Below are 26,610 nucleotides of genomic sequence, written 5' to 3'. Positions count from 1 at the left end.
CCTTAAAATCAGCTCAAACATTACCACCTATGAAGCCCTCCCCACTCTTCTAAGCAGAGACAGTCACTTCCTTCTCCAGGCTCCTGAAAAACTCTTTTCAAGACCATGATAGCATATCAGCAGATGGTAATTTGTCTATCTGGCCTACTTCCATCGAAGGCAAGTACATAATTCATTTTCCTGTCTTCAGTGCACAGCATATAGCAAATTATAAGGTAAACTTTTACTGAAAAAAGTCATAAGGTTCTCATAGAAACAGATTTCCTTACTCAGTCACTTAAATCTGACCAGATCTGACTAGAAGAAAGTTTTAAATGGGAGGGCAGAGGGGAAAGAAACACCATTATAAATGAAGTCAAATACAAATGTCAACCTACTAAAACAAATGACAAAACAGAGAGTCACTTCAACAAGACTGTTAAGAACACAGACTTTCAAGTCAGATATGGATTTGAATTCTAGTTCTGCTGCTGACCACTTCTGTGAAGTTAGGTAAGCTAGGAGCCTTTAAGCCTCCTTCTTGTCTATAAAATGGGAGAAAAGAGTACCTAGACCACAGAGTCAATGTAAAAGTCAATGTATAGCACTGAATTATAGCACGTGTAAGTGCTTAACACAATGCTTAGCTTGTACCAAGTGCTCTATTAGTATTATTAATATTCTTTTGGATAGAGAACTGTCACAAATGAATTTTCAAAAGTAGCAACACACCAACAAATAAGTATTTCACAAAACAAAACAAAAAGAATTTCTCTTTATCATGACTCAAATTAAAACAGGAACATTCCAGGGGCGCCTGGGTGGCACAGCGGTTAAGCATCTGCCTTCGGCTCAGGGCGTGATCCCGGCGTTATGGGATCGAGCCCCACGTCAGGCTCCTCCACTATGAGCCTGCTTCTTCCTCTCCCACTCCCCCTGCTTGTGTTCCCTCTCTCGCTGGCTGTCTCTATCTCTGTCAAATAAATAAATAAAATCTTTAAAAAAAAAAAAAAAACAGGAACATTCCAATTTATCACACTGGCAAGTACATATTTGTATGGGGAATCAGACTCTTTAACAACTGTTATTGTGAGAATAAACTGGTACAACTTTTCTTCACTGCAATTTTGCAATAGTCTTTAAGAGTCTCAAAAAGTCTTAAGAAACACTTTGACCCAGGAATTCTCCTTCTTACAACTTATCCTAAAAGAATAACTGCTAACATGTAAGTATTTAAGAATATTGATTGTAGTGAGGTTTAGTGGGAAGAAATTAAACAACCCAAACATTTATAATAGAATATTGTCCCAATTCTTCACTCTTCTATAACAGGATTATACATGCATACTGTCTGGCATACAGTGGCAAAGCTGGCTTTTGCCAGTAAATATTGGCTCACAGACTTAATTGCTCAAGTTCAGGAATTTTGTGAGCCAACCCTTGGTATCTTGAAATCAGCCATGGTGAAAGTACTTAATACCAGAGAAATCAGCAAATGCTACAAATCACTTTATTCGTCCCCCTCCCCACAAAAAGCCAGTTGGTAAGCATTTACCAGCACACCACTGGTAACTTGCCAATACCTCAGTGCTATTGAGCATGGCCATGTGACTTATTTTGGCTAATGGAATATTAGTGAATGTGACACATGCAGAGGTTGTAAATGTGTTCAGGGGTTAGCTTCCCCTCTTCTGTTCCTGTCATTTGTCATAAGAACCTGTCCTAGAGTTTCTAGTTCAAAGAACAAGAAACATGAAACAGACCAGAACTCAACCTACAGCCTGAAGCAGAGCTGTCCTGAGTGACTAACAAGACTTGTGGACAAGAAAAATGAAGCATGTTGTTGTAAGCCACTGAGATTTTGAGGTCATTGTGGAGTAAGACCAACTAAAGACATTCTTCATCGATAGAAGAGTGAGCAAACTGGCATATCCACAAGACGAAAAATCATAAACTTTTGTAAATATATGGACACCAGGTGCTGAGACACACAGAGATAAAGCTGGGAAGAGAAAATGTCCTGCACGCATCAAAGTAGTCTCCCTGGAAAGAAGGGCTTTGAATTGGGTGGTGCGGAATAAGAATATGATTGGCAAAGTGTGGAACAAAGGCTGTTTCCAACAAGAAGTGGGTACAGAAGACGACTCAGGGGGAGCCAACCAGTATGTTAAACTAAGGCATTACCAGAACATAAACAAGTGGAGAAACTTGTACTTTTTGGATCTTCTCTCAGGAGAACTCCACATATGCGGAGGGAATATTTCAATAAGCTGCTTGGGGTGGTGCGAAAGGGATTAAAGGCCTTGTAAGCATGTTCATGTTCAAATAATAATACTTATCTTTGAACTTCCTGGTTAGCTGCAGGGCTTTTATTTTGCTGTTTGGGCACTGCCTCTAATGGTCTTTCTCCCTGCTCTTTATCCCCACTCCCAACTCCACTCCAGAGCTAAATCACCCTAAATGAATGTTGAACAAAAGTCTAAAAAACATTGGTGTGAATATAAGAATTCATCCAGAGTGCCCTGTGACTTAAGACTTTAAATGTGGTAGATTTATATTTGAACTGGAAATATGTCCCGGCTAAATTATATTTTTTAAAAAGTTTACTTAGAGGGACGCCTGGGTAGCGCAGTCGTTAAAGCGTCTGCCTTCGGCTCAGGGCGTGATCCCGGCGTTCCGGGATCGAGTCCCACATCGGGCTCCTCCGCTAGGAGCCTGCTTCTTCCTCTCTCACTCGCCTGCTGTGTTCCCTCTCTCGCTGGCTGTCTCTCTGTCACATAAATAAATAAAATCTTTAAAAAAAAAAAAGTTTACTTAGAAAAGTGAAAGGATATTAAAAAAATATTAGTAATAGTTATTTCTAGGTGGTGAGCTATAAGCAATTTTTACTTTTGGGAGGGTGCGGAGGGAGGGAGAATATTAAACAGGCTCCTCGCTCAGCACGGAGCCTGATGAAGGGTTCCATCTCACAACCCTAAGATCATGACCTGAGCCGAAATCAAGAGTCAGACACTTCAAAGGGCTCGATCTCACAACCCTAAAATCATGACCTGAGATGAAATCAAGAGTCAGACGCTTAACCGACTAAGCCACCCAGTCGCCCCTGCAATTTTTACTTTTTAAAAAAAACAGGCAATATGGAAGGGTACAATGAGTAGGTTTTATTTTTGTTAATTAAAAAACAAAGCTGTTAGTATTTCAGGCGGAAAAACTGATGTACACAATAGTGGGTATTCTATAACCCAACCAGTAATTTTTGGAGTTAAAGTAAATAAATGTGACAGCACAACAGACTGAGTCCAAAACAGTCAGGATTTATAAATGTGACATTATAAATAGACAGCCAATGTGTACGTGTACTGCTTTGGTCTTCTCATATTTCCTCAAGACCTAGATTATGCAAATAATCACCTGTATAGATTTCTCAAAGTGAGGTTCCCACAGTATTAAGTTGGCAAATTCCTGAGCACCACCCCAAACCTAGTGATTCAAAATCTCAGGAGTAGGGACCAGGATTTAGCAGTTTTAACAAGCTCACTAAAGACTGAGAACACTAGCCTACATGGGGAAAAACATGTGACTGGTTAAATGTGAGCTGTACTGAATTTTGAAAAAGGAATGCAGAGCTTATATTTCGTTGGGTGAGTTCAGTAAGGTCACTAAATCACTGCTCTTGCACATTTAAGGCTAAGGCTTATATTAAACAAAATCTACTTAAAGATAGATTTAAAGTCTTCATTAGTAAAAAATTACACCTATGAGATTAAGTTAAATTATATTCATTATCAAACTGAATAATCTATTAAACTTTCAATAAATTGCTTTGTTTATCAGAAATTGCTCTTCCCAAATATATGTATTTTCCAGCACCTAGAACTGGCATTCATTCATTCAAATTCACTTGCAGAATCAATGTACAACATTCTCTTGTAAGTATGAATGAATTTGTAAGTAATTGCTAACACATCACTAAACACTTTACATACATGAACTCTCTTAATCCACACTGGAACCCTGCATAAGTACTAGTATCTCCAGATAATGAGCAAACTGAAGCAAAGCAGGGAAAAGACTTGCCCAAGCTAGTCAGGAGATAGATCCGAACCAAGGCAAGCCAGCAGAATCTGTACAGTCACCACACTGTACCGCCTTCCCGATCTGACACCAAACATGATCATCTAGTAATAGATTCCCTAAGTAAAGCTGTAATATCTTTAAAGATTTGACTGCTCATCATTTTAATACTTACATTTGGCAAAATAAACACTATTTCACATTTTTCTGATCTGTTTAACACATTGTTAAGAGCTGAATGCTTTCATCTCATGTTGATTTCCTCACTAGAAATTATTAGAGAAATTATTAGTCTTTTCCCAAGATATCTATGGTATTATTCTGAAGACCTCCAACTTATAAGCTTTATTATAAAATACATTCAGTATGAGAGTTAAAAATCTTATTTTCATTATTAACATGTCATTATATATTCTTTCAGGATTATTATATGCATTATACTCATTACACTTTCCAGCACTATCACCAAATAAAATAAGTAAAATCACTGTATAAATTGACAGGAACTGAAACTGTCTTATTCTGCAAAAAAAGAGAGGAAATGAATTACTGTCGTAAGATAGAAAATATTTTAAGCTACTATTCCATGATGTAAACCCTGTGAACGTTACTAAGTTTTGGTTCACAATAATCATTTTCTAAAAACAAAAACAGTTTCATAGGTCCTTCATAAAAGCCTACCATCAGCCTTATGTAAATACTTACTTTTACAGAAAAAATTTCACATTCAAGAAATAGGAGACAATGAGTTTTCTTATATTTTGCTATATATTCAGAATAGCTTTGTTCTTCAACATTAAAAATTGAGTTTTGCTGTACACCTTAATTACATAATGTTTTACGTCAAAAATAATTCAATATAAAAGAAAAAGAAGTGAATTAAGTCTAAAGCTCTAAGTAAAAAGTATCTGAATGTTTATTCTATCCTGTTTAACATGGCCGTCCATGGCTACTCCTTGGTTATGTCGCTTCTACCATTCTGAGGTCCTAGCTATTTCCTTATTTCTAGCCTCATAATCACAGATCTGGAGCACTTCCACACACAGCAGGACCACAGCGTGCTGTAAATACAAAACGATCTCACTACCTATTACTCATGTTTCCTTTACTTCAATAACAGATAATAGTACCCCAGTTAAATACCTTGGTTTCATACATAACCCAGGCCCAAACCGTATTCTCCAGGATCCTACTCTTTGAGGTGTCTGAAGGATGTGCTGTGGCTGTTGGCTGCATTTCCCCCTAGAACTGCCTAATCCAAGAGGCCTGCTATATTTGCTAATTATAACGTAGCCATAGCAAGCCTCTTGAGTAAACTTCTCTAACAAAGACTCTAGATAACATGCAGTGGTTAACATATCTTTATAATACACCACAGTTTTACCCTACCTCAGTTGTTACCACACCTGACTGATCAGAAACACCTGTGGAACTCTTTCAAAACAGAATACTGGGCCTTAACTCTTCCAAGAACACCCTCCCTTACCCATCTGCCTCCCAGAAAGCTAATTTGAGTAGATCCATAGTGAAACTGACTAAAAAAAAATTTTTGTAGTTACCCAGAGCCTTGCTATTCAAAGTGTGGTCAAAGCCTCAGAAGCATCAGCATCACCTGGGAGCTTGTTGGAAATGCAGAATCTCAGGCCCATCAGACTTACTGAATCAGACTTGCAGCTTAACAAGATTCCCGAGCGATTAGTGCAAACATTACAGACTGAAAAGCACTGCCCTAGATGATCCTGAGGTATGGCCAGCTTTCAAAAGCACTGTTCTACTTAATCCCCTAATTCTCAAAATGTATAAGGAAGAATATGAATAAATTTCCAATATACTTTGATTGTTGCAGAGGGGCTACCCTGAAAGTCAGGAGTAACAGATTTTTAAAAGGCCCACAACTACGATTTCACTCACCCTTGCATTACATAGGGGAACTGATGACTCTGTGCTGGGTCGGTTTGTGCTTGTGGAAGGGTACGTTGCCTCAATCCTTCTGAGGAAGAACTGGCAGCTAAAGACAAGGTTTCTTGACTGGATGATGGAGTTGTTGATCCTGACTGATCTGAACTCTACAAACAAAAATGTAATTATTTCTTCAAGGAGATTTAATTCATAGCAATCATGATATTAGAGACACAGTGTTAAAAATGTATTTATGAAATCCCTCTGCAAAAAATGAATTTTAGAAATATACTGATTTGAATCTTGTGTCCAGCAATAATAGGCCAGTATTTTAATTCTGATGAGATTAAGAGTTCAGAAAATCAAAAATATGTTTTTTTACAAAATGAACAAGATACCAATCAAGATTTTAAAAGTCTCATGTTCTGATGATGTCATTAACTCACAGATTCAATAACTTTAAAAATATAACCACTTGAAGACCACCCCAATTTGTTGCTGTTTGAAAATAGTTTGTCACACATTTTATGTAAATTTAAAACATAATTACATTTGATATATTAAATAGCCAGACACAATATAATTTTAACATCCTTCCAACTTCATTAAAATCATATTTTGCCTGTACCGCCTTCCTATTGACTGGATGTCTTTTTGTATGTCTATCTTCCTAAGTCCTGCTATGTAAAAGGTGCCTGCCTAGGACAAGTGGTCTTTTGCAAAACTAACAAAGCTTTTTTTAAGAGATTATTCCATATAAAGTAGACACCAAGTAGGTGTCTACCTAATCAGTCTAGGGAGTCTGATTCTTAGGGACATAAACCGGTAAAGGCTTCCTTTTTGTCAAAATTTCTCATTAAATGGACCAGCATAATATGGTAGTCATTTTTTTAAAAAGTAACAGAAGAAAGGCGTAGCTATTTGGCAGCACAGCCTAATTTTGCTAGAACTAATTTTTTCTGACCTTATTAGATAACTCTTTCATGACTAGATTTTTAAGACATCTCAAATCCCATTGAAATTTCTCAGCCATAAAAAAATGAAGGGTAATTCAGCTTAATTTTCCCTTGATACTTTCAGATTTTCATAACACAGCCTGCAAAAACTGAACATATATAGTAATGACATGAAATCATGGCTGAGGAACCACGAGACAAGTCAGGAGAGGTCTTTCTTAACAAAAACTGAAGCAACACAACTGTGTCCAAAGACTATATCCTGAACTCTGTGCCAATGCCAAAGTTTTGTCCCGTCTTATGAAAGGTAGGAAACATAGAAAGACCCTTGGGTTTACTGACAAACCAAACTTCAGTTTACTGAAAGCTAAATTCCCATAGCTAGTGCTGGAAAATACTTACCACTGAGGCCATACTAACTAAACATAGCAACTGAAGGATATAGTTTCTTAAAGAAGCAGTAAAATAGTAATAACTGAAAGATCCTTCAACTAGTTATCACCTCTGCCATCCATCCCCTCCTTCAAGTTTTGGCTAGATTCTTAACAAGTAGGAAAGTATACTTAGCAGTATGTAAGTTCTTTGCCCGAGAGGTTTAAAGCAACCTTCCACTCATCCAATCCTTTTCTCTCACCTCCAAAGGTATCATACAAAAATTTAATGGGAAACCAAAAATAATTTCACATAAAGAATTTGTCTTTAAAACTTGTATGAATATGTCTAAGTTGAAAAATTCAACATTTTAAAAATTCCCAAAACAATTTTAGGCAGATAGAAAAATAAGAAGGAAAAAATGAATACCCAAGTCTGAAAGAACTGAGTAGATGAAGTAATTTTTCCTCCTGAAGTTGAAATGTATGCCCAAATCCATTGATTTTAAAAATTCTTGACCAATCTACTTCAAGAAGATTTAGCATACTCAAAATTTAAATAATTTAATTCACCTTGAATAAAATACAGTATATCAAGTACCTTTAATATTTTTGAAAATTTACTGGTCCTAGATTTTAAATTATGTAATCATATCATCACTCTGTTTTCTGAGTATTTTAGTATTTAACCCCTGAAGATTGGATCTTCGATCCATATAGCAAATAACTCAAGTTTCCAGAGATAACACTATGCACTGGATCTCTTAAAAAAAAAAAAAGTTTAAATGACTAACTCAAGCTGTTCAAAACACAATCTCACAACCCACAAGCTCCAATTGTTCTGTTTTTCACTTAAAAGGATAATCAGAAAACTTCAACATTTACTCCTCCCCAAACAACTCACAGAATTGCTGCTGGATGCCAATGCTTCATGACTTTCTCTAGTGGTGCTGGATTTTGGAGAACTGGGAGGAGTCCGAGAAGTACATACTAGATGAACCATATGATACTCATCTTGCTAAAATTAAAGAAGATTACATTGAAAGGGTAGTACTGGAAAATGTGTAGTTCAAAAAGTCAGTAGCTAAGCTGAAATATTTGACTCAAATTTTAAGTTCCTTTCTAGCATAGCAATTTATTAGCAATAAATTGTTGCCATTTGAAGGTATGATAATTTACCCTTTTAGCATCTGGGGCCCTTCTGAATTCAATATACTCTCCACGCTTAGAAAACTACCTAAATATGCAGTACCTACTATATGAAAAAATTACTTTGTATATCAAGGAGTCTTGAAGCAAGCAGTTGCTGCGAAATTGCATCAATGCAATCTACCACTTCCACATAAAGACATCTAGCACCTTAATATCAAAACTAATAGTCACACTGAACCTTAGGCCTACAAACTTTGAGTAGTGAAAATTACTTGAGACTTTGCAGCCATAATAAAGAAACTCAACTGCACCTACTCTCATTTGCCTTAATTTTAGCAAGCTGATGTATAGGTCGGTTTTTTTTAATTCAAAAACTAGCTTTACCTATAACAATTATACACAGATTTAAAGTGTATGTTCGAACTACATTCTGTACATATTCCATGTGTTTCCACATAAACTTACAACTATGACTAAAGGAAAATATTCTAATAACGATTAGGAATGGCATTTAAGCTTAGTGATTTCATGAATCTACCAGGCATTAAGCTAGTATATAAGATGGAGAAAGGAGAGAAAATAAAGGAGGGGGAGAAGAACAAAGGATGGCTCAGTCACTTAAAAAAAGAAAAAAGAAAACAACAGAATGATAAAGAAAAGGGGGCAGGAAGAAAAAAAAGATTCCCAGTTGTGAGAAAGAGAAACAAAGCTACCAGAAACTAAGAATTTATCAACTGCCTCTCATTAATCTAGAATTGTGCTTAATTCTGAGGTGAACTCCAAAAAGGGTAAGAGTCAGCCCCTCGCCTAAAGAGACTCATGATATTGTTAAAATATCAGAACACCACAATAGAGCACAATTAGGGAATATATAAAAAAGTCTTTTGCACAAAACTGAGAAGCACAAATTACAATTGCTTAACAAGTTAATAGGATTAGAATGCTAGAGAAAAGGCATTCCCAGAGACAGCATGACATGAGCTATACCTGGAAGGTAGATAGAAAGCACACCTGATTTAATGTCCTCTTAGCTTCAGAATACAGAATACTAAAAAGCATCCAAGTATAAGATGTTTATCCTTAGAAACCTAGTTTCAAAGGTCATATTAAACACAATTAATAGTTTTCATTCACCTTTGGAGAATGTTTCTGCAAAACATTTTATAACTAAACAGGTAAAGCTAATGGCAGCATCTACCTGAAAAAAAATAAAGGAGTACACTGACTTTAACAAAAACGCTTTTAAGATCTGTTCAAAATATAAACATAGTGTTCAAAATGTTTTATATAAAGGGCCCAACAGTCCTTTGAAGCATTTTTATTTTAACTCTTCTGGTCAGAAATCATTTATGGGAGCAAAAACCTTTTTAAAAATATTCATATGCATACTCTAGCCATTCTTGGATTAAAATTATAAATAGATTTGTATTTCAAAGAGCATATAGCAGAAATGTTTTTAAGCACAAACACAGGGGGAAAGATGAACAGGTGAAGCACAGAGGATTTCTAGCGTAGTGAAACCATTCTTCAGGATATTATAATGGTGGATACATTGTCATTATTTATTTGTGAAAACCCATAAATTGTACCACACCAAGAGTGAACCCTAATGTAAACTATGGACTTTTGATGATAATGCTGCATCAGTGTAATAAATACACTGTGTACAATGTCAGTTGTAACAAATATACCACTCTGATGTGGAATTTTGTTAGTGGGGTAGCCTAGGCATGTGTAGAGACATAGGGTATATGGGGAATCTCTATACCTTCTGCTCAATTGTGCTGTGAACCTAAAACTGCTCCGAAGACTCAAGCCTATCAGGGCACCTGGCTGGGTCATGAAGTAGAGCATGAGACTCTTGATCTCAGGGTCATGAATTCAAGCCCCACATCGGGCGTAAGGGCTAACTTAAAAAAAAAAAAAAAAAAAAGTCTATCAAAGAGAGAGAGGGGGAAAAAAACCTGCTGCAATTCCACTATTTGGGGGTGGGCAGGGAAGAGAGGTTGTTAAACCACTTTGGCAACCTGAAACTACCTGATTAAAATGAAAATGACAGCAAGAAGTCACACTGGCAAAGCTAAAATTTCAACTATCTAAACAGAAGAAATATACCAGTATATGATCTTTTTAAAGTTTGCCACAGGTGACCATAAACATAGAGGAGAGGATATAGATCTTCTAAATCAGATTAGGGCTATCCAAAAGAACATTAAGAGTTAAGTCAAAGAGTTAAGGAGAAACATGAAAGCTAGGTACTTGATTTGCTATATTCACAAACAAAAAGCAGCATCTCAAATGCAGAAAAGTTCTATAAGTATAATTTCACAAATGAACATGAGCTAAGAGCTGCCATTATAATAACTAGCATTCAAGCTAACTGTCAAAAAACCATGTTGAAATATATTTTAGCTCTTAGCACCAGCATTCAAAGTTTGCCAACTGATCAACCAATTAGACTTCCTTTCATTTCCTGTCCTGAAATTAAACTCCTACCTCAAGCAACTTGTATTAAAACATCATGCAGTTTGGTCAAAAGGGGATTTAAGAGAGAAGAGATTATCAATGAAAATCCTTCACCACTACTTGAACACTCTACTCCTGCACTACTGATAAGTCAATACTGCTTTCTTACATAGGATGACAAATACCTGGACAGAACCATATAATCCTATTTCATATTTAGCTATCAGATGGGTATACAAAACTATTACCTAAACTAACTAGAATCTATCATTAGGTTCCTTACTCTCTAATTCATGTTTACCTGTTATGCTACCAAAAAGGGTTGATTTTAAGTATCTAAAAACGGAACTAGTTGGATATCGATAAGACTTCAGAACACATCTCTTTTCACACTCTGAATGTATCTGGTATCAAACAGTGGTTAGAAAAGCTTACTTTTCTGAGAATGTCTTTCAGCTGCAGATGATCGGGAAGCAGTCTGCCCGAATACACCAATCTCTGATCCTTCGTCAACTAAGAAATGGGACAAAGAAAAGAATTCAACTTTTTCTAATTATACAAACTGGAAGTTGGGAATAACATGCCTAAATATGAGTAAAGTAAGACATCCTTTAGGCACAGATAAGCAGAAAACTGACATAATTTAAGAATTTTTCCCCCAAATTCTACTTAAGACATTAAGAGCTCAGCAAATGGTAGTCTATAATAAAATACAGATAGGTAGATATAATAAAATACAGGTAATTACCATTTTTTTAAAAAACAAGGGAAAAAAGGTAAACTGGAAGTTTGCCTTTTAAGCCATAATGCAATGCATGTGTGACTATCATTAAAAACCTTTAACACTATAAATGAGAAGATGGCTGGCCTTCTAGTAGTAACAGTCAACAATGGGATAAAACTTCAAGGTCACCACGGTTATTTCAAATTGTTTTGTCAGTATTTATAACCAAAAAGAACGCACAAGATTTATTTTCTTCTTTACTAACATCATACAGAACAATTTATTGGTTTTAATTCAAGAGCAATAGTTACAGTTTTATGTAACTATTCTAGTTTTTATTATTCCCGCCATTCTCACAAATACCTCTATACATTTTTCAAAAACACAAGACTAAAAAAATCAACTCAAGTGCACAAAGATTCAGCTTCCATCTCTATATGAAACCAAGAATAGGAAATACGTGCTGGTTACTTCTGCCCTATTTTGTACGTATGATAAATCTGCTAAGTGCTCACACTGCTAGTATTAAAGTATTTAAGATCAAAGTATTTATGTACGGTCCCCATAAGACCTCCTAAATAGGCAGATGTTCCACGAATTCTATTAAAACAATTAAATATTAGCTATATCAACAATCGTTAAATATGCCAAATCCAAGCAACAACTGTAACAATTTTCAAACAGAAGTATGTATTCAGCATGGCTACTAAAAAGGGTCTTATATTAAAAGTAATCATAATATAGAAACTATCATACTGAATAAGATCTGTGGTTCAGGATTTCTTAGGTACCCAAGGTGAAGGGAAAGGTATAGCTGTCTTTCCAAGATACTTCGCTGTTAGGAATAATCTAGCTTCTCCTGGAACTATTTTTGAGCATGCTGTTCCTAAAATGCACAAGTTCAAATTCCTGTATATAAACAACCAAATCAACACAGGAGGTGTTTTTTTAATACATATCACAGATCTTGAAATTTCAATCAATACATATAAATATTGAGTGGGGAATGAATAGTGAATTATATAACATAAAAGCTTAGTAGATAATAATTGATTTAACCCTTGGACAAAATGAATTCTATAATACTTTATAAGTTTCCATAATATACTTATTCATTTAGCTGGAAACTAAAAAAGTTTCTTTGATAAATACTACAGTCATCATAAACTATCATTTTTCCATCAGTCCAAACACTTCATAGATACTTCTATGCCATAACATTCTGTATAAAGGACATCAGTTTTATGACTTTTTTTTACTTTACTATGAAAATTCTCAAACATACCCAAGGTGGAGAGAATAAAACGAACCCCGAGGTACCATCTTCAAGAACTCCCAAATATTCAACTCTAACAATTATCAGTATTTTGCTATTCTTGTTTCATCTATCCTCCATTGCCTTTTTGAGGAGAAAGAGAGTTTTAAAACAAATATCACACATCATTTTTTTTTGCCTGTGAAAACAGTATGTATCTGGAACAGGTTTTTTGGGTTGTTTTTTTTCCCCAAATAACTGCAATGTTACCACAGTCAACAAAATAAATATCAATTGGGTCAACTTCGAATAAACTTTTATCTTTCCACAACAAGGGAATATTAATTTTCAAAAAGGCAGAATACAATAATATAACAAAATTACATGGCATGCCCCCCACAAAGTACATAAAGCAAAAACAAGTATGGATGAGAATGTGGAGAAATTGGAACCCTCACACACTGCTGGTAGGAATATAAAATGGAACAGCCTCTATGAAAAAGTCTGGCAGTTCTTCAGAGAGTTAAACAAAGAGTTACCCGATGGGTGACACCTAGGTGGCTCAGGCGGTTAAGCGGCAGACTCTTGGTTTTGGCTCAGGCTATGATCTCAGGGTCATGAAATCGAGCCCCACGGAGGGCTCTACGCTCATCACAGAGTCTGCTTGAGATTGTCTCTCCCTCTCCCTCTGCCCTTCCCCCTGTTCATGCTCTCTCTCTAAAATAAATAAATTAAAAAAAAAAAAGTTACCCAATGTCTCAGGATATACCCAATTCCTTCCACTCCTAGGTATATACCAAAGAAAACTGAAAATGTAAGTCCACACAATAACTTGCATAAGAATGTCCAAAACAGGGGCGCCTGGGTGGCACAGCAGTTAAGCGTCTGCCTTCGGCTCAGGGTGTGATCCTGGCGTTATGGGATTGAGCCCCCACATCAGGCTCCTCCACTATGAGCCTGCTTCTTCCTCTCCCACTCCCCCTGCTTGTGTTCCCTCTCTAGCTGGCTGTCTCTATCTCTGTCGAATAAATAAATAAAATCTTAAAAAAAAAAAAAATAATGTCCAAAACAATATTAGTCACAATAGCCAAAAAGTAAAAACAACCCCAATGTCAATCAACTGATGAATGAATAAACAAAACATGATAAATACATATGATAAATATTAGTTGGCCATAAAAAGCAATGAAGAACGCATACATGCTATAATGTGGGTGAACCTTGTAAACATTATACTAAGTGAAAGGGGCTAGACAAAAAAAGACCACATATACTACGATTCCATTTATATGAAATTTCCAGAATAGGCAAATCTATAGACAGAAAGTAGATCAGTAGTTACCAAGAATGGAAAGTGACTACTAGTGAGTATAAGTTTTCTTTTCTGAGGTAAAAAAAATGTTCTGAAATTAGACAGTCATAATAACTGCGCAATTTTGTGAATTAACTAAAAACCACTGAGTTGTACATGTTAAAGAGCAAGTTTTACAGTATGTGAATTATAGGTTCAATAAAATTGTTTCTTGAAATTAAATATTCAAATGCCTTCAAATAATCAGAAATTTTAAAAGGAGAAAGGAATTCTTTAATTTTACTGTGATTGAAAACCAGAGAAAAAGGAATTTTCATGTGCCTAACTTAGGTGAGAAGATCTGAAAATTTTTCTATGTTGCTAAAAAAATTGCCTCTTCACTTTAAATATCAATAAATTAATTTAAATATCTGGAAAACCAGTAGTTAGACATGATAACAGACAACACAGTAATCAGCTGATTGAACTTTCAACTAGCCGTTTTGGACCATAAACTAGAGTATTAGGAAAAATACAGATTTTGAGATCTCAATTCAAATTCAATTTCACTTATAAAAGTGACACAATTTTATTTATCCACACCTGCTAATAACGCATCATTTATCTTGAGTGAAAATCCATTTCTGTATTAGTTAGGCTAAGTAATGCTACCTCCTATAACAAACTCCATAATCTCAGTAGCTTAACACAAGAAAAGTTCGTTTTTCTCTCAATTAAAAAAAAAAAATCACGTGGTACCATTTCAATATAAAAATCCAGAAGACTCAGGATTGGTAAATCTAAAACAAAATACTAATTAAATTGCCAATTAAAAGTCCACTGTTAAGACACTGGCTACATAGATACATATATATTTGACCATCTATGTTACCACCACCACCATTCTTCCTGTTGCTCACACCCTACATCCAACAGTCAGCAAATCCTATCAGATAACGCTACTTTCACTGCCTCTACTGCTCACCACTAAACAAAGCCTAGTGATACATGGTACCTGGTATTATATGGTGGAGCAGAGGCAGCTAAATTACCAAGTTAGAAACATCCTGATGGTACTCTGAGGAGCCCCGAGACAGAAGTCCACTCCAAATAAATACCTGCTTAACTAACTGGCCCCCAAAATTCTGCCACCCACTTAACGGACATTGCTAAAAACCAAGGTGAGGAAAGCTCATCAGCTAGTATAATATGCAAAATAAACCATAAACTGGGGAGATTTTTTCTTTCTAAAAGGTTTACATATACTATCTAAAGTATCTGGCCTGTTTAATGTTTAATCAGGTATCAAAAACAGACAAAATACTATGCATCCCTAATGCATTTAAAATATTCACAAGAGTCCTATAGCTGAGTTTACAAAACCAACAACAGATTCATATTTCTAGAAATTCACCTTGTTGGTGATTAAATTCGTATATGAGATTAATAGATTAATAAATAAATTATTAATATTAATAAATTATTTATATAATATAATAAATTAATAATAATAAATAATAAATTTTGTATATGAGGAACTAAATACAGTCTCTCATTATGGATGGCCTAAAAAATCATGTTCTTAATATATCTGACATCGACATAATCAAATAGCTTAGTTAAAAATCTTCAAATTATATGTTAGTTCGAAGAACTAGAATTCAAGTCCTTTGAAAGTGGTAATCATTAGTATTTCAGTACTTACATATAGCTCAGTCACAAGTGTCAAATAGCTTTAAAAAGGTGGTTCCCAGAAGGTATACAACATATCGTTTCTGTGGGAAATGAATTCTATGAATTTGTACTGCAACAAATCTTCCTCCCACTCCCACTAAATTCACCCAATTTAAAGCCCCAGAGAAATCAGAAGCACTGTAAATGGAAGCCTGGTTTACCCAAACTGCCTCTACCTCTTACCTCCTTGCAACCACAGTAAACAAAACCAGCATACAAGAGCTTAAAAATAAGTTCCTCTAGAACTCCAAAGGGACATCCTCTGCTTAGCTGTTTCCACTCACGGGCCATTTGCAAATCAGGTATACATACAACAGAGAATGCCAAAATACAGGACTGCTATGGTTCATACAAACAAGCAAAGCAATGTGCTTTGAGGTCTTAAGATATTAGGTTCCCATATCTTCCCGAAAATTTATCAAAATAAACAAATAGCACACACTAACATGACACGCATTAGAACACTATTAAGGCTATGTTATCCATTCATCTACAGCCTTTAAATGACAAACCATCTAAACACATACACTTCTTTTTATAGTTCACTTCTTTTTAGTTTGTAAGTATACAGCTAAGATGGCCAGGTGCCTAAATGCCTTTCTTCATCTTATTACATATAACCGTTATATACAATGTGAATTAATGGTTTAAGCACTGAGGCTTCAAAGTCAGACCAACCTGGGTTCAAATTCCAATTCTATTACTTAAGGAGTTCTATCATCAAGCCTCAGTTTCCTTATCTATAAAACAGAGCTAATAAAACCTACAACATAAGGTGTCTATGAGGAATAAATGTGATAAAACATAAAGTACTTAGTAGAATGCCTAATATACATGGCAACCACTTAGTAAATGGAAGTTTAAAATTTGAGCACCAACTATGACAGTTAAATAAAAGCATTTGAGACCATGAAATCACTGTTTGTTATGTAGAAGTGAGAAACGTAAAGTTCTAGAAAAATCCTATTTTAAAAAGACTGATGCATGATGAAACAAAACATAGGAGTTAAATAAAACAAATTTAGTCAACACTCATTCAAAACATAACTTTTCATCAATCTTCACACTCAATTTAATAATAACCTCTGTTCGAAGAGTTTTAAAAATATGAACTATATTGCTACGTGACATGAAACCCCCTTAAACATATGCACTAAAATTTTAAAGACCAGTCTTATAAAACAAAAATTATTTATGTGTATGGATTATAAGCCCCTTAAGTCAACAGTTCTGAGATACTTAAGTAAGTTTTAAAAATGACCTGCCTTAGTAAGGTAACAGGGAATTACAAAAATGAGGCAGATATAAACCTCAAATTATATTATTCAAGCTATTTCCACTGCTAATGAAATTAAGACTTCCATCTGAACTGTAGGCAATTTGGTTATGGAATGTTATATTCTCAGAAAAAAACCTATACAACTGGTTCTATTCCTATTTCTTTAATTCTAACAGAATCGCAGAGCAGAGGAGCAATTTGAAAGCAGAACAAACCTCCTTAGCTGAGCAGGAGAACTAGAAGATGTAAGTAGTGAAATTGACTGCTTTAGTTTAACAGTACAAAGCACCCAGACAAAGGAAATCTACCCAGAACCAAAGGATACATTCAACAGGCATTCTGACCTCAGAATGAAAAACGAGGAGCCAAGGCAAGCCCCAGAATAGTTTGCCCTCAAAACTGAATTCACGGTGAGTCAGGTCCATCTTAGTTATTTTTTGTGTATGAGAATAGAGAATAAGAAAGAAGCAATAATGGAAAAGATGCCTAATCAGATTTAGAGATCCTTACTTTTTAAGTTTTCTCTAGGATAGTCTATTCCACTGAATAACACTAAATTCAACTATTTTGATATTTACATCTCTAGCAAATAAACCTAAACTACATCAAAGTCTGAAACTACTCAAGTAAAAGTGGCCTTCTTGACAGGTACCTTCACATCCCAGGGGCAATTACCTAAATTACAGAATAATTATTTCACACTACAGGCCAATTTCAGGATCTGAAAATCTTAAGTCATGAAGTAATGACAAATGTCATATCAGAACATAATTCACAATTATCTATATTTACTATCAACATGAACTGATGCACTTTCCAGTTCCTACACCAAGTACTAAACCAATTATCAATACCATTCAAAGTTAAACAAAACTACAAAAGAGTTCAATACCACATCTGAGGTTTTTAGTGATGGCACTGTAAAGTTTTGCATAAATATGGCAACTGCCCTATTTCCTAACTGGAAAACACCTTCCCCTCCACAGCCCATTATGAATCTATAATCTTTTTACATAGTGCTATATTAAATAGAGAATCATCAGAGCAACATTCTCTGAAATAATAGGTTAAAAAAAAAGAAGCTATCATCTTGTCTTAAAACTGTTACCAACTCTTTAAGAAAAATGTCCCTGTGAACCTTTTCTTAAAATAGCTACACATTCCCTTACCTCCCCTTCAGAGCTGACCATTCCCACCCTATGCTCCCACAGCATTCAGTACATCCCTCTTGTTTAACACCAGTCACATAATATTACGGATTTTTACTTACATATCTGTATCCCCCACTAGACCTGAGCTTCATAAGAGCAAAGGAATCATCATCACCTTCATACTTGGCATACAGTCAGCAAATGCCAGGTCAATAAAATCCTAATTAAATAAATAAATGAAGCCCAAGAAAATATGCTTTTGTGGGAAAGGGTATATTTGCTGTGGGTTTATTGATAGATGGAAAACTGAATTTAAAATATCCATGTGGAGATTATCTGTGATTAAGTCAAATCGTATCTGACCATCAAGCTAGAATCTTAAGACCATGCACACTCTTGCAGAGTTTAGCCAGAATTCTGTTAACAGCAGTAGACATGTGACCTATTTTAGAGATCCTAAAAGGACAACTTCAAATCTCCCTCCATCAGCTCCTACTTTCCTAGAAGTCACTGCCCACAGGGACCAAGGCCCTCCACCCACCCTTCGCCCATCGGACCCTATTAGAGCAGTATTGACCAGAGCATCAACTTTTCTACTCCTTATTGGAGAATACCTGCTTCTACAAGGCACTGGAACCGTACTCTGCTTCCAAATCATCCACCTTCACCAGGCAGATGTACAAAGAATCAGACATAAGAAATAATCTCTGTTAAACACCAAATAGCACTTAAGACACCTAAACACAGAATTAGTGTTACGCAGTCTTTGTGGGCGTGCATAAGAACCCAAACTTCCTTCATAATACGTTAATATAATATTGCCTATATTACAAAATGTTCTCTGTTCTGAATAACCATCTTATAAAGTTAACTTTCAGTACTCCAATTCCTATACTGAAGACTACCTATGGGGTATCATGAAACAGTCAACAACTAAAACACTTTGAATCAGTTCTCTTGTGATAAGTTAGAATGTAAGCCTGGCAAATCTAATAACCACAGGAAGTTTTCAGTGAAGTTCTAAGACTACATCACCCCCAGTTCTACCAACTCTCATTAACCTAGAAATAAACTTCAGTATACAATTCACTTGGAGGGGTGCCTAGGTGGCTCAGTGGGTTAAGCATCTGCCTTCAGCTTGGCCCCACGTTGGGCTCCCTGCTCAGTGGGGAGTTTGCTTCTCCCTCTCCCTCTGTAGCACCCTCTGCTTGTGTGTGCTCTGTTAAATAAATGAATAAAAACTAAAAAAAATAAATAAATACAATTCACTTGGAGATGACTTGCTGGAAGAGAAGAGGAAAGTCAGGTTTGCCACAGTTAAACCTGGAAGTCTGTGTATGAGCAGCAGGTGGGTTAGGGAGATAGGGTGTAGAAAAGTTTGTAACTGATCTGTCCTCAAGCAGCCAACTGATCCATATGGGTACTAGAGATTAGTACTAGGAGGGCAGAATTCCTGCCAAAAGCTGGCTTCCTCTGGGTGCAGGTAAGGTAAATGGGTTTCACACCACTCTTCTCTTAGATACTTTTTGAAAAAGAGAAAGTTTTAGAAAAGTGGTAACTCTTGGTCTATCATAATGCAAACCAAGTCCCTTTTGGTTAATCATACAATATAAAGATCTCACATAAGCACATACTTGACCATACATCTAAATGTATACATATAAACGTATATATATTCATATATATACTTATATGTGTGTATATATATATGTATACTTATATATATATAGACACACACTTAGATATATGCTCAAGTATATACTTATATACTTAGGAATGGTATTCTGGCTATGGTATGAACAGTACCATGAAGTTTATGACTTCCAATTCTGACTATTCTGAAAAGCTATTTTCCACTTTGAAAATGCGTAAAATAAATCGTATGCAATAGGAAATCCTCTGTAAAGCATAAAAATTTTAAACAAATCTGTTACCCCCTGTGTAAATCTTAACTTTCAAACAAAAGATCTGAAAAAAAAAATAAGAGTTCCACCTAGTTTGTTCCAAGTACTTAAATACCTTAGAGTTTTTATTTCCTCTACTAAAAATATTTGTATCAAAAGTACTGACAAACAAATAAGGCCAACTAAGAGTTGTTTTTCTAAACCTCCTGTTTTTGCAATAACTGCCCTATTTCTGTGGTTCTTCTAGAAGTCTCAACACCTAACTAAAGCAATAAAAGCTTTAATATAGGTTGCAGTGTTTATCTTTTTTTTTTTTAAGGATTCATCTGTCTCTCCCATATTAGGGTAATGACTTAAGTCCAATGAAAATGGTCCTTCTTTATGCCTGTCAATTCTTATGTCCCTTGATTTTTGTACACAGTACTCTTACTAATTAACTGAACCTCATGAGGAAGATATTAATGATGGTTGAGACACTCAAGAGACACACACACCTTGGAACTCAAAATACTTCGCATCTAGCAAGAGACCTATTTGACTCAAGAGGGGAGGGGATGATCAGAGAGACGGGAGTGCATGGCACGAAAAGTTGCTGGCCAGAGCAGCTGCACCCAGCTTTCAGACACTTACTGGTTTGCTAGGGTACACGTTAGATAGATGCGTTTTCAGTTTCGCCACGGTCCAGTTCAAGAAGCAGCTAATAGTCTGGTCACTGTATTTCTGATTCGGTGCTTTAATGATGAGGGTCACAGGAATCTCCATCCCATTTTGGTCCATGGTGCCCCCAAGCTGAACGGAGTCAAGAGGAGCAGCCCAAATGAGCAGAGGTGGTAACTGCCGGCGCGACTGGTACAGGGACGGCAGCAAGTAGGTTCTTAATATTCCGTGTCCAAGTCAGTCACAAGTGCATCGGGCGATACAAAGGCCATTGCCGGTACCAAGGATGATGGACAGTGGCGGCGGCGGGGTCCGGGGACCCGGCCGTGGGTGCAGCTTTCCCCGCCAGGTCCGGGCTCCGCCTGGCTCCGGACTGCGGAGAGAAGCCGGGAGGAAGAGAGAGAAAGCAATGATAAGGGAGGGAGTCACCGCCCCGCCCCTGCCGCGACCCCCAAGCTGAAACGCAACAAGGCCCCTACGCGACGGCCCTGCCAAGCGGGCCGGAGAAGGGGCCGAGCCGCTCAGGGCGACCCGCCGGGGCAGGGGTACCTGAAAGAAGGCCTCGGGGCCCGCCACCGCCGCCCTCCGCGCCCGGGCAGGGCCGCCGGCCGCACAGTCCTGCCGGGCGTCCTCCGCGGCGGCCGCTCCCTTCCTGCTGCTCGGCGGCGGCGGCGGCGGCCACGGCCCGGCCCCGGGTCTCGCGAGGCGGCGCGCTGGCCTCCAGAGAAGTTGGCCAAAGGGCGCGGCCCGCTCTCCGCCTGACCCCCTTGGGCAGGACACGGCAGCGCGGCGCAGGGCCGGGCGCGGCCGAGGCGGCGGCAGGTGGCAGGAGGGCGGGGACTAGAAGCCGAGACGCCGGGCGCGAGCTCGCTGGTTTTGTTGTTGTTATGAGGGAGGTCTGGGTCCCCTTTAAGCCGGAAGGCGCAGGACGGAAGTGCGTCACGCGCGGCCCGCCCAGGCGCCCGGCTCTGGTGGTCCAGCCGGAGCCGCCAGCAGCTTCCCGACCGCAGGAGGGACCGCCGGCTGAGTTCCGGGTCGCCCCGAAGCCGCTGGGCTGTGCTGGAGCCCACCTGGCCTGACCGCTCGTTCGGCCCCGTCCCCCAGCCGCGCTCAGGCCTCACCACTAGCTGAGCTGGCGCTAGCACATCCTCTTTTGGCCACACCCTGAAGATCTGAGAAGTGTTCTTCCACCCTAAGAGTTTCTCTGCAAAAGTTAGTGTCTTTCCAGACGCTGAATCAAACTTCCGCCCCAAATGTCTTGTGTCGACTGTCTACAGAGCACGGTACCAGCAGCTTTGGCGGAGGGGAGACCGTGGGGTACACTGCGTAAGGAGCAAAGCCTTTCAGTGAAACCTGAAGTCAGCCTCTATTCTCCGTGTGACCCTGGCTATCCTTTCTGAGCCACAGTTTAGTTTTCCAAACGGTAATGGCTATCTAACTGCGTGTTGAGGACCAAATGAGACGTATGTAAGCCATCCGGTACAGTTCAGGCATATGACAGTCTCTGAAATGTTGATTTCCATCTCTTAACCCTTAGTCTTCACAGAAGTTGGCAAGTATTCACTGAGTCCCTACTCTGTGTTTAGTTCAGTGGGAGATGAAGAAGGATGGCAGTGTTATTTTTCTGTTTTACAGCTTAGGCATAGAACTCAAAGGTTATGTCCACTGCCCAAAACTGACTTATTCTCCATTTTCTGCACGGGTTTGGGGGTCAGTATAGCAAGTTAAAGTTAGACGTGCATTCTCACGGGCTTCCGTTTACAGAAGAAGGCAAGCAGATAATATGGAGAGCTAGTACTTTTCCCTTTCACCTTCAGAAGGGCTAGTGAAGGTTAGCTACCATTGAGTTAGTGACCAAGGAGAAAGAAATTCTTCCTCTGTATAGCTAAGGCAGCAGGATCCCTTACACCCTCACTTTCATCTCCTTCTTTGTGGTAGGACATCTGCCATATCTGAGCCATACCCTCTAAATGCTCTTCAGAAATAAGAATGAGGCCCCCTTTATTATTTGTCTTGTACTGAGGACAGCTTGCTACGACTCAGGTTTTCTGTAGCAGACTCTGGTTCTCTTTCTACCTAGCATTTAGTCATCCTAATGGAACTTTAACTTAATTCTAGCTAAAACTACTTTTTCAGACTCCTATACATCTAGGGGTAGACGTTTGACTCAGTTCCAGCCAGTAAGACAAAAGTTGAAGTTAATACTGGCCCTTTCAAGAAAGCTTTTAGATGGACATGATCTGCAGGCCAGAGCTCATCCTGTCCTACACCTGTTTTTCTTGCTTGAGGACTATGATGCCAGAGGTGCAGCAGCCATAGTTCAGTGCTGAAGCAACAAACAGAACAGAGGCCTTCGTTCCAAGGATGGCAGAGGAGAACAATTGAAAGAGGCTAGATCCTTTATGGCATCATTGTGCAACCATGTAAGTCCTAAGCTGTCTGCCCTAAGACTTTTTTTTTTTTGTCCATTTCCTCTTTGAGCCAGGAAGTTTCTACAGCCACAACCACCTAACCCTATAACTCTTGTCACTTATGCTTATGACTCAGACTGGTGTGGTCATCTCACTTGGCACTGTGAAATGTACATTTTTAGTGAGATATACATTAATAATTACTAATATTAAGGTAGAATGTGCATTTCACTGTGCGTTTCACTATTTAAAGCAGAGGTTCACTAGTATGGACAAAAACATTTAGAAAGGTAATGAACTTTCAAGAGATTGAAATACATGGGTATAAAGATGATACAGACAACAATGATTTTTTTTTTAATTTCACAGCCACCTGATTTAAGTGCCTACAAATGCTTTTGATGTTTTTGAATTTGGCATAATAAATGATACTGGAATGTGATCCCATTTTTGTTAAGTATATGTGTGTATAGAACAACGTATGAAAGGGTAGTCCCCAAAATATGGATAGTGTTTACCGTGGAATTTGGGGTAGAAAAAATTGTTAGCATTGAGGAAACGCAAGATTGCAGTTATTTAAAGGCTGCTATGAGCATTGAGCTGCCTATTTAGACCATTGTACATGTTACCGATAAATGGAAATGTGGAAGAACAGTTGCACATCTCAGTTACCATTCATTGGTTAAAGACAGCCTCCAATGAGAATACTTAAGGGTGTGATGCTAATAGATAATAAAGGATTTGTGGTGGTTAAGACTAAATCTACTTGAACAATATTAACTATTCAGCACGCATAATCCTGGTAGCTAATTCAGTAGTTCAGGGTGACTTCTGCCCGTGAAGTAGCTTTGTTAACAGAGTAAAACAAAACTAAAAGAAAATTATTTGTAAATCATATAAGTTGATTGCCAGTATTTGTGGGACGTTTTCCAATTTTTTCATCTTTGGGTTGGAAAGGAGGATAGCTAGAAAAGCATATATTGACTTGTTCTGAGAGATTCCAGTTTCTTCTAAAAATCTAAAGAAGATAAAGTGCTTGTTACTGAACTTTTCTTAACTGAAATTTAGAATATCTTCCAGGAAGGTAAAATACTTACGATGTCGAATAATATAGTTTGTAGTGTTTTGGTATTTTGTTGTTTTTTTTAAATAATCTTGAGAGGAAAGACTTTAGTCAAGTGATGATCTTGCAGTTGCAAATTTCAAACATGATGTTGGCCATCTGGTTTCTGATTCCTTCTATTTGTACTTACACCAAACTTGTCTTTTTTTTTTTTTAAGATGCCATGCCACAAAGTATCTAATCAAATCTTAATCAAGTTCATTGTTTCAAAACAATGAAATCCTACACTTGAAGCCTAGGAAAATTAGCTCATTTCAACACTACACTTTCAAAATCTTAATGGGTCCCAGATGTTTGATTATAAACCATATCGTGGAAATGGAAGGAAGAAAACCACACATGCATTAAGTGCCAAATGGGTGATTTAAGGGATGTGTCATCTAATGAGTTCTCAGAACAGCCCTGAGAGGTAGTGAGGACAGCGAAGCGCAGAAATACTAAATGTCTTGCCCAAAGTCACACAGCTAGTTCTGACTCCTCTATAATGGAGGCTCTTCCCACTACACTGAACTTTCTTATTTAAAGGTATTCACACATACCAAAACACATTCAGGAGGAGAAGGCTTTCAGGAACATCATCTTAGAGGTTCTCTAGATCAGTTTTCCAATTACTGCCAGAATCACCATATCTCTGAAGGGCGGTCAGCCAACTTTGGCTTGAACCCTTCCAAGGAGAAGGAACACTCTTGTTTTCACTACAGCATGACCTGTTGTGAAACACCCTTGGTGATTATAAGCGAATTAAAATCTGCTTCCTAGTATTTGTCATTAGGCAAATTTTCTCCTCTTGATGACTCTAAAATATGTTTACTCTTATACCACATGCCAGCCCTTCAAATGAATAAATGCTCTCTGTGATTTCTCCAGACTAAAAAGGCCCAGATCCTTCAGTCATCCTTAAGAATAGTTTCCAGATCACCCAGAATACTGACTAACCTTTGGACACAGTAGTTTGTATATCCCTCATCGATTATGGTGACTGCAATAAGCATTAGACACATGATTTCCCTAGAATAGTCTTCATAAGGACATATCTGTATTTTTATTAATTTGTGTATTAGTAGAAATCTTCATAAGTTTAGCAGTTGGATTTCTGCTTTTCAGAAACTATCTAGTCAATACTTAGAGTGACCATTTGGCTAAGACTGAAGTCTCTCTCTGATAATTCAGTCTAGTGACTTACTCATGACAGTCCTTGGAGAAAATTGTAGCCAAATAACATCTCACTGACTTCTTTAGGTGACCAGAGAAGCAGGGAGGGGCAAATCCCTTATACTTTTCACTCTTTAGAGAATTTTGACCTAAATGTATGGATTGTCTATTGCTGCAAAATAATATACTCCAAACTGTGGGTCAGAATTTTGAGAAGGCTAGCTAGTGATTTTGGTTTGAGTCTCTCATGAAATTGTAGCCAAGATTTTAGCTGGCATTCAGTTATCTGAAGGCCATGTTGGGACTGACCGGAGGTCCTTCTTCCGAAGTGGCTCACTTGTAAAGCTGACAAGCTGGTCTGGTTATTAGTGTGAAATCTCACTTCCTCCCCATGTAGGTCTCTTCATGGCACTGCTTGAGTGTCCTCACAACATGGCAGCAGGATTCCCCCAGAATGAGAGGTCCAAGAGACAAAGACAAAAGCAGGAATGCCTTTCAACTCAGAAATCACACCATATCACTTCCATGGTGCTGTATTGGTCACAGAAACCAGCCCTGAGTCAATGTGGGAGGAGAGTACTTACAAGCATGAATACCAGGAGGTAGGGATAATTGGTCTCATATTAGAAACCAGCTACCATAATGTACCTTATCAAAGCATAACAGATCGTAATAGACACCCCATTCCTTCTATATACAACCATCCAAGTCCAAATCCCAATCATAGTCTTGCAGTTATTTCACAACTGCTTGTCTTTCCTCTGATATTCTTTCTCTCTCTCCACGGAGATCCTTCATCAATCCCCCCCCCCCAAATTAGAACCATCCTTAGCACTATTGGCTCTTTCTCAAATGTTTATAAATGTTTATTTTTGTTACCAAAAGCAAATATAGTTGAATTTGGGGATATTACATTTGCTATTCTACATTCAAATAAAGTTAAGAATAATCACTAAATTGAACCTGGGAAATGGTCATTAGGCCTTACCCATGGCCTAATCTTCTAATCTGGGTTCAGAGATATACCTTGAA

At 37.7% G+C, this 26,610-nt stretch overlaps 1 protein-coding gene across 2 annotated transcripts in view; it reads right to left on the bottom strand.

Annotated features, from left to right (window-relative positions):
- Positions 1–21,521, bottom strand: part of HERPUD2 (HERPUD family member 2) — a 29,006-nt gene extending 7,485 nt beyond the window's left edge. The window contains exons 1-5 of one of the 2 annotated variants that reach the window (XM_040644108.1): positions 21,442–21,521; positions 20,866–21,265; positions 11,333–11,410; positions 8,184–8,297; positions 5,965–6,119 (exon numbers count right to left, since the gene is read on the bottom strand). In XM_040644108.1, coding sequence (XP_040500042.1) covers positions 5,965–6,119; positions 8,184–8,297; positions 11,333–11,410; positions 20,866–21,012 — 494 coding nt within the window. In that variant the 5' untranslated portion in view covers positions 21,013–21,265; positions 21,442–21,521. The remainder of the gene's footprint in view (positions 1–5,964; positions 6,120–8,183; positions 8,298–11,332; positions 11,411–20,865; positions 21,266–21,441) is intronic. The other variant, XM_040644107.1, reaches the window with a different exon arrangement.
- Between the last annotated feature and the right edge of the window lie 5,089 nt (positions 21,522–26,610).

Source organism: Ursus maritimus, unplaced genomic scaffold, assembly GCF_017311325.1.
Source record: "Ursus maritimus isolate PB19 unplaced genomic scaffold, ASM1731132v1 scaffold_3, whole genome shotgun sequence".
Taxonomy (NCBI): domain Eukaryota; kingdom Metazoa; phylum Chordata; class Mammalia; order Carnivora; family Ursidae; genus Ursus; species Ursus maritimus.
Note: the sequence above shows the minus strand (reverse complement) of the source record. Positions and strands in the feature narration are given on the sequence as shown.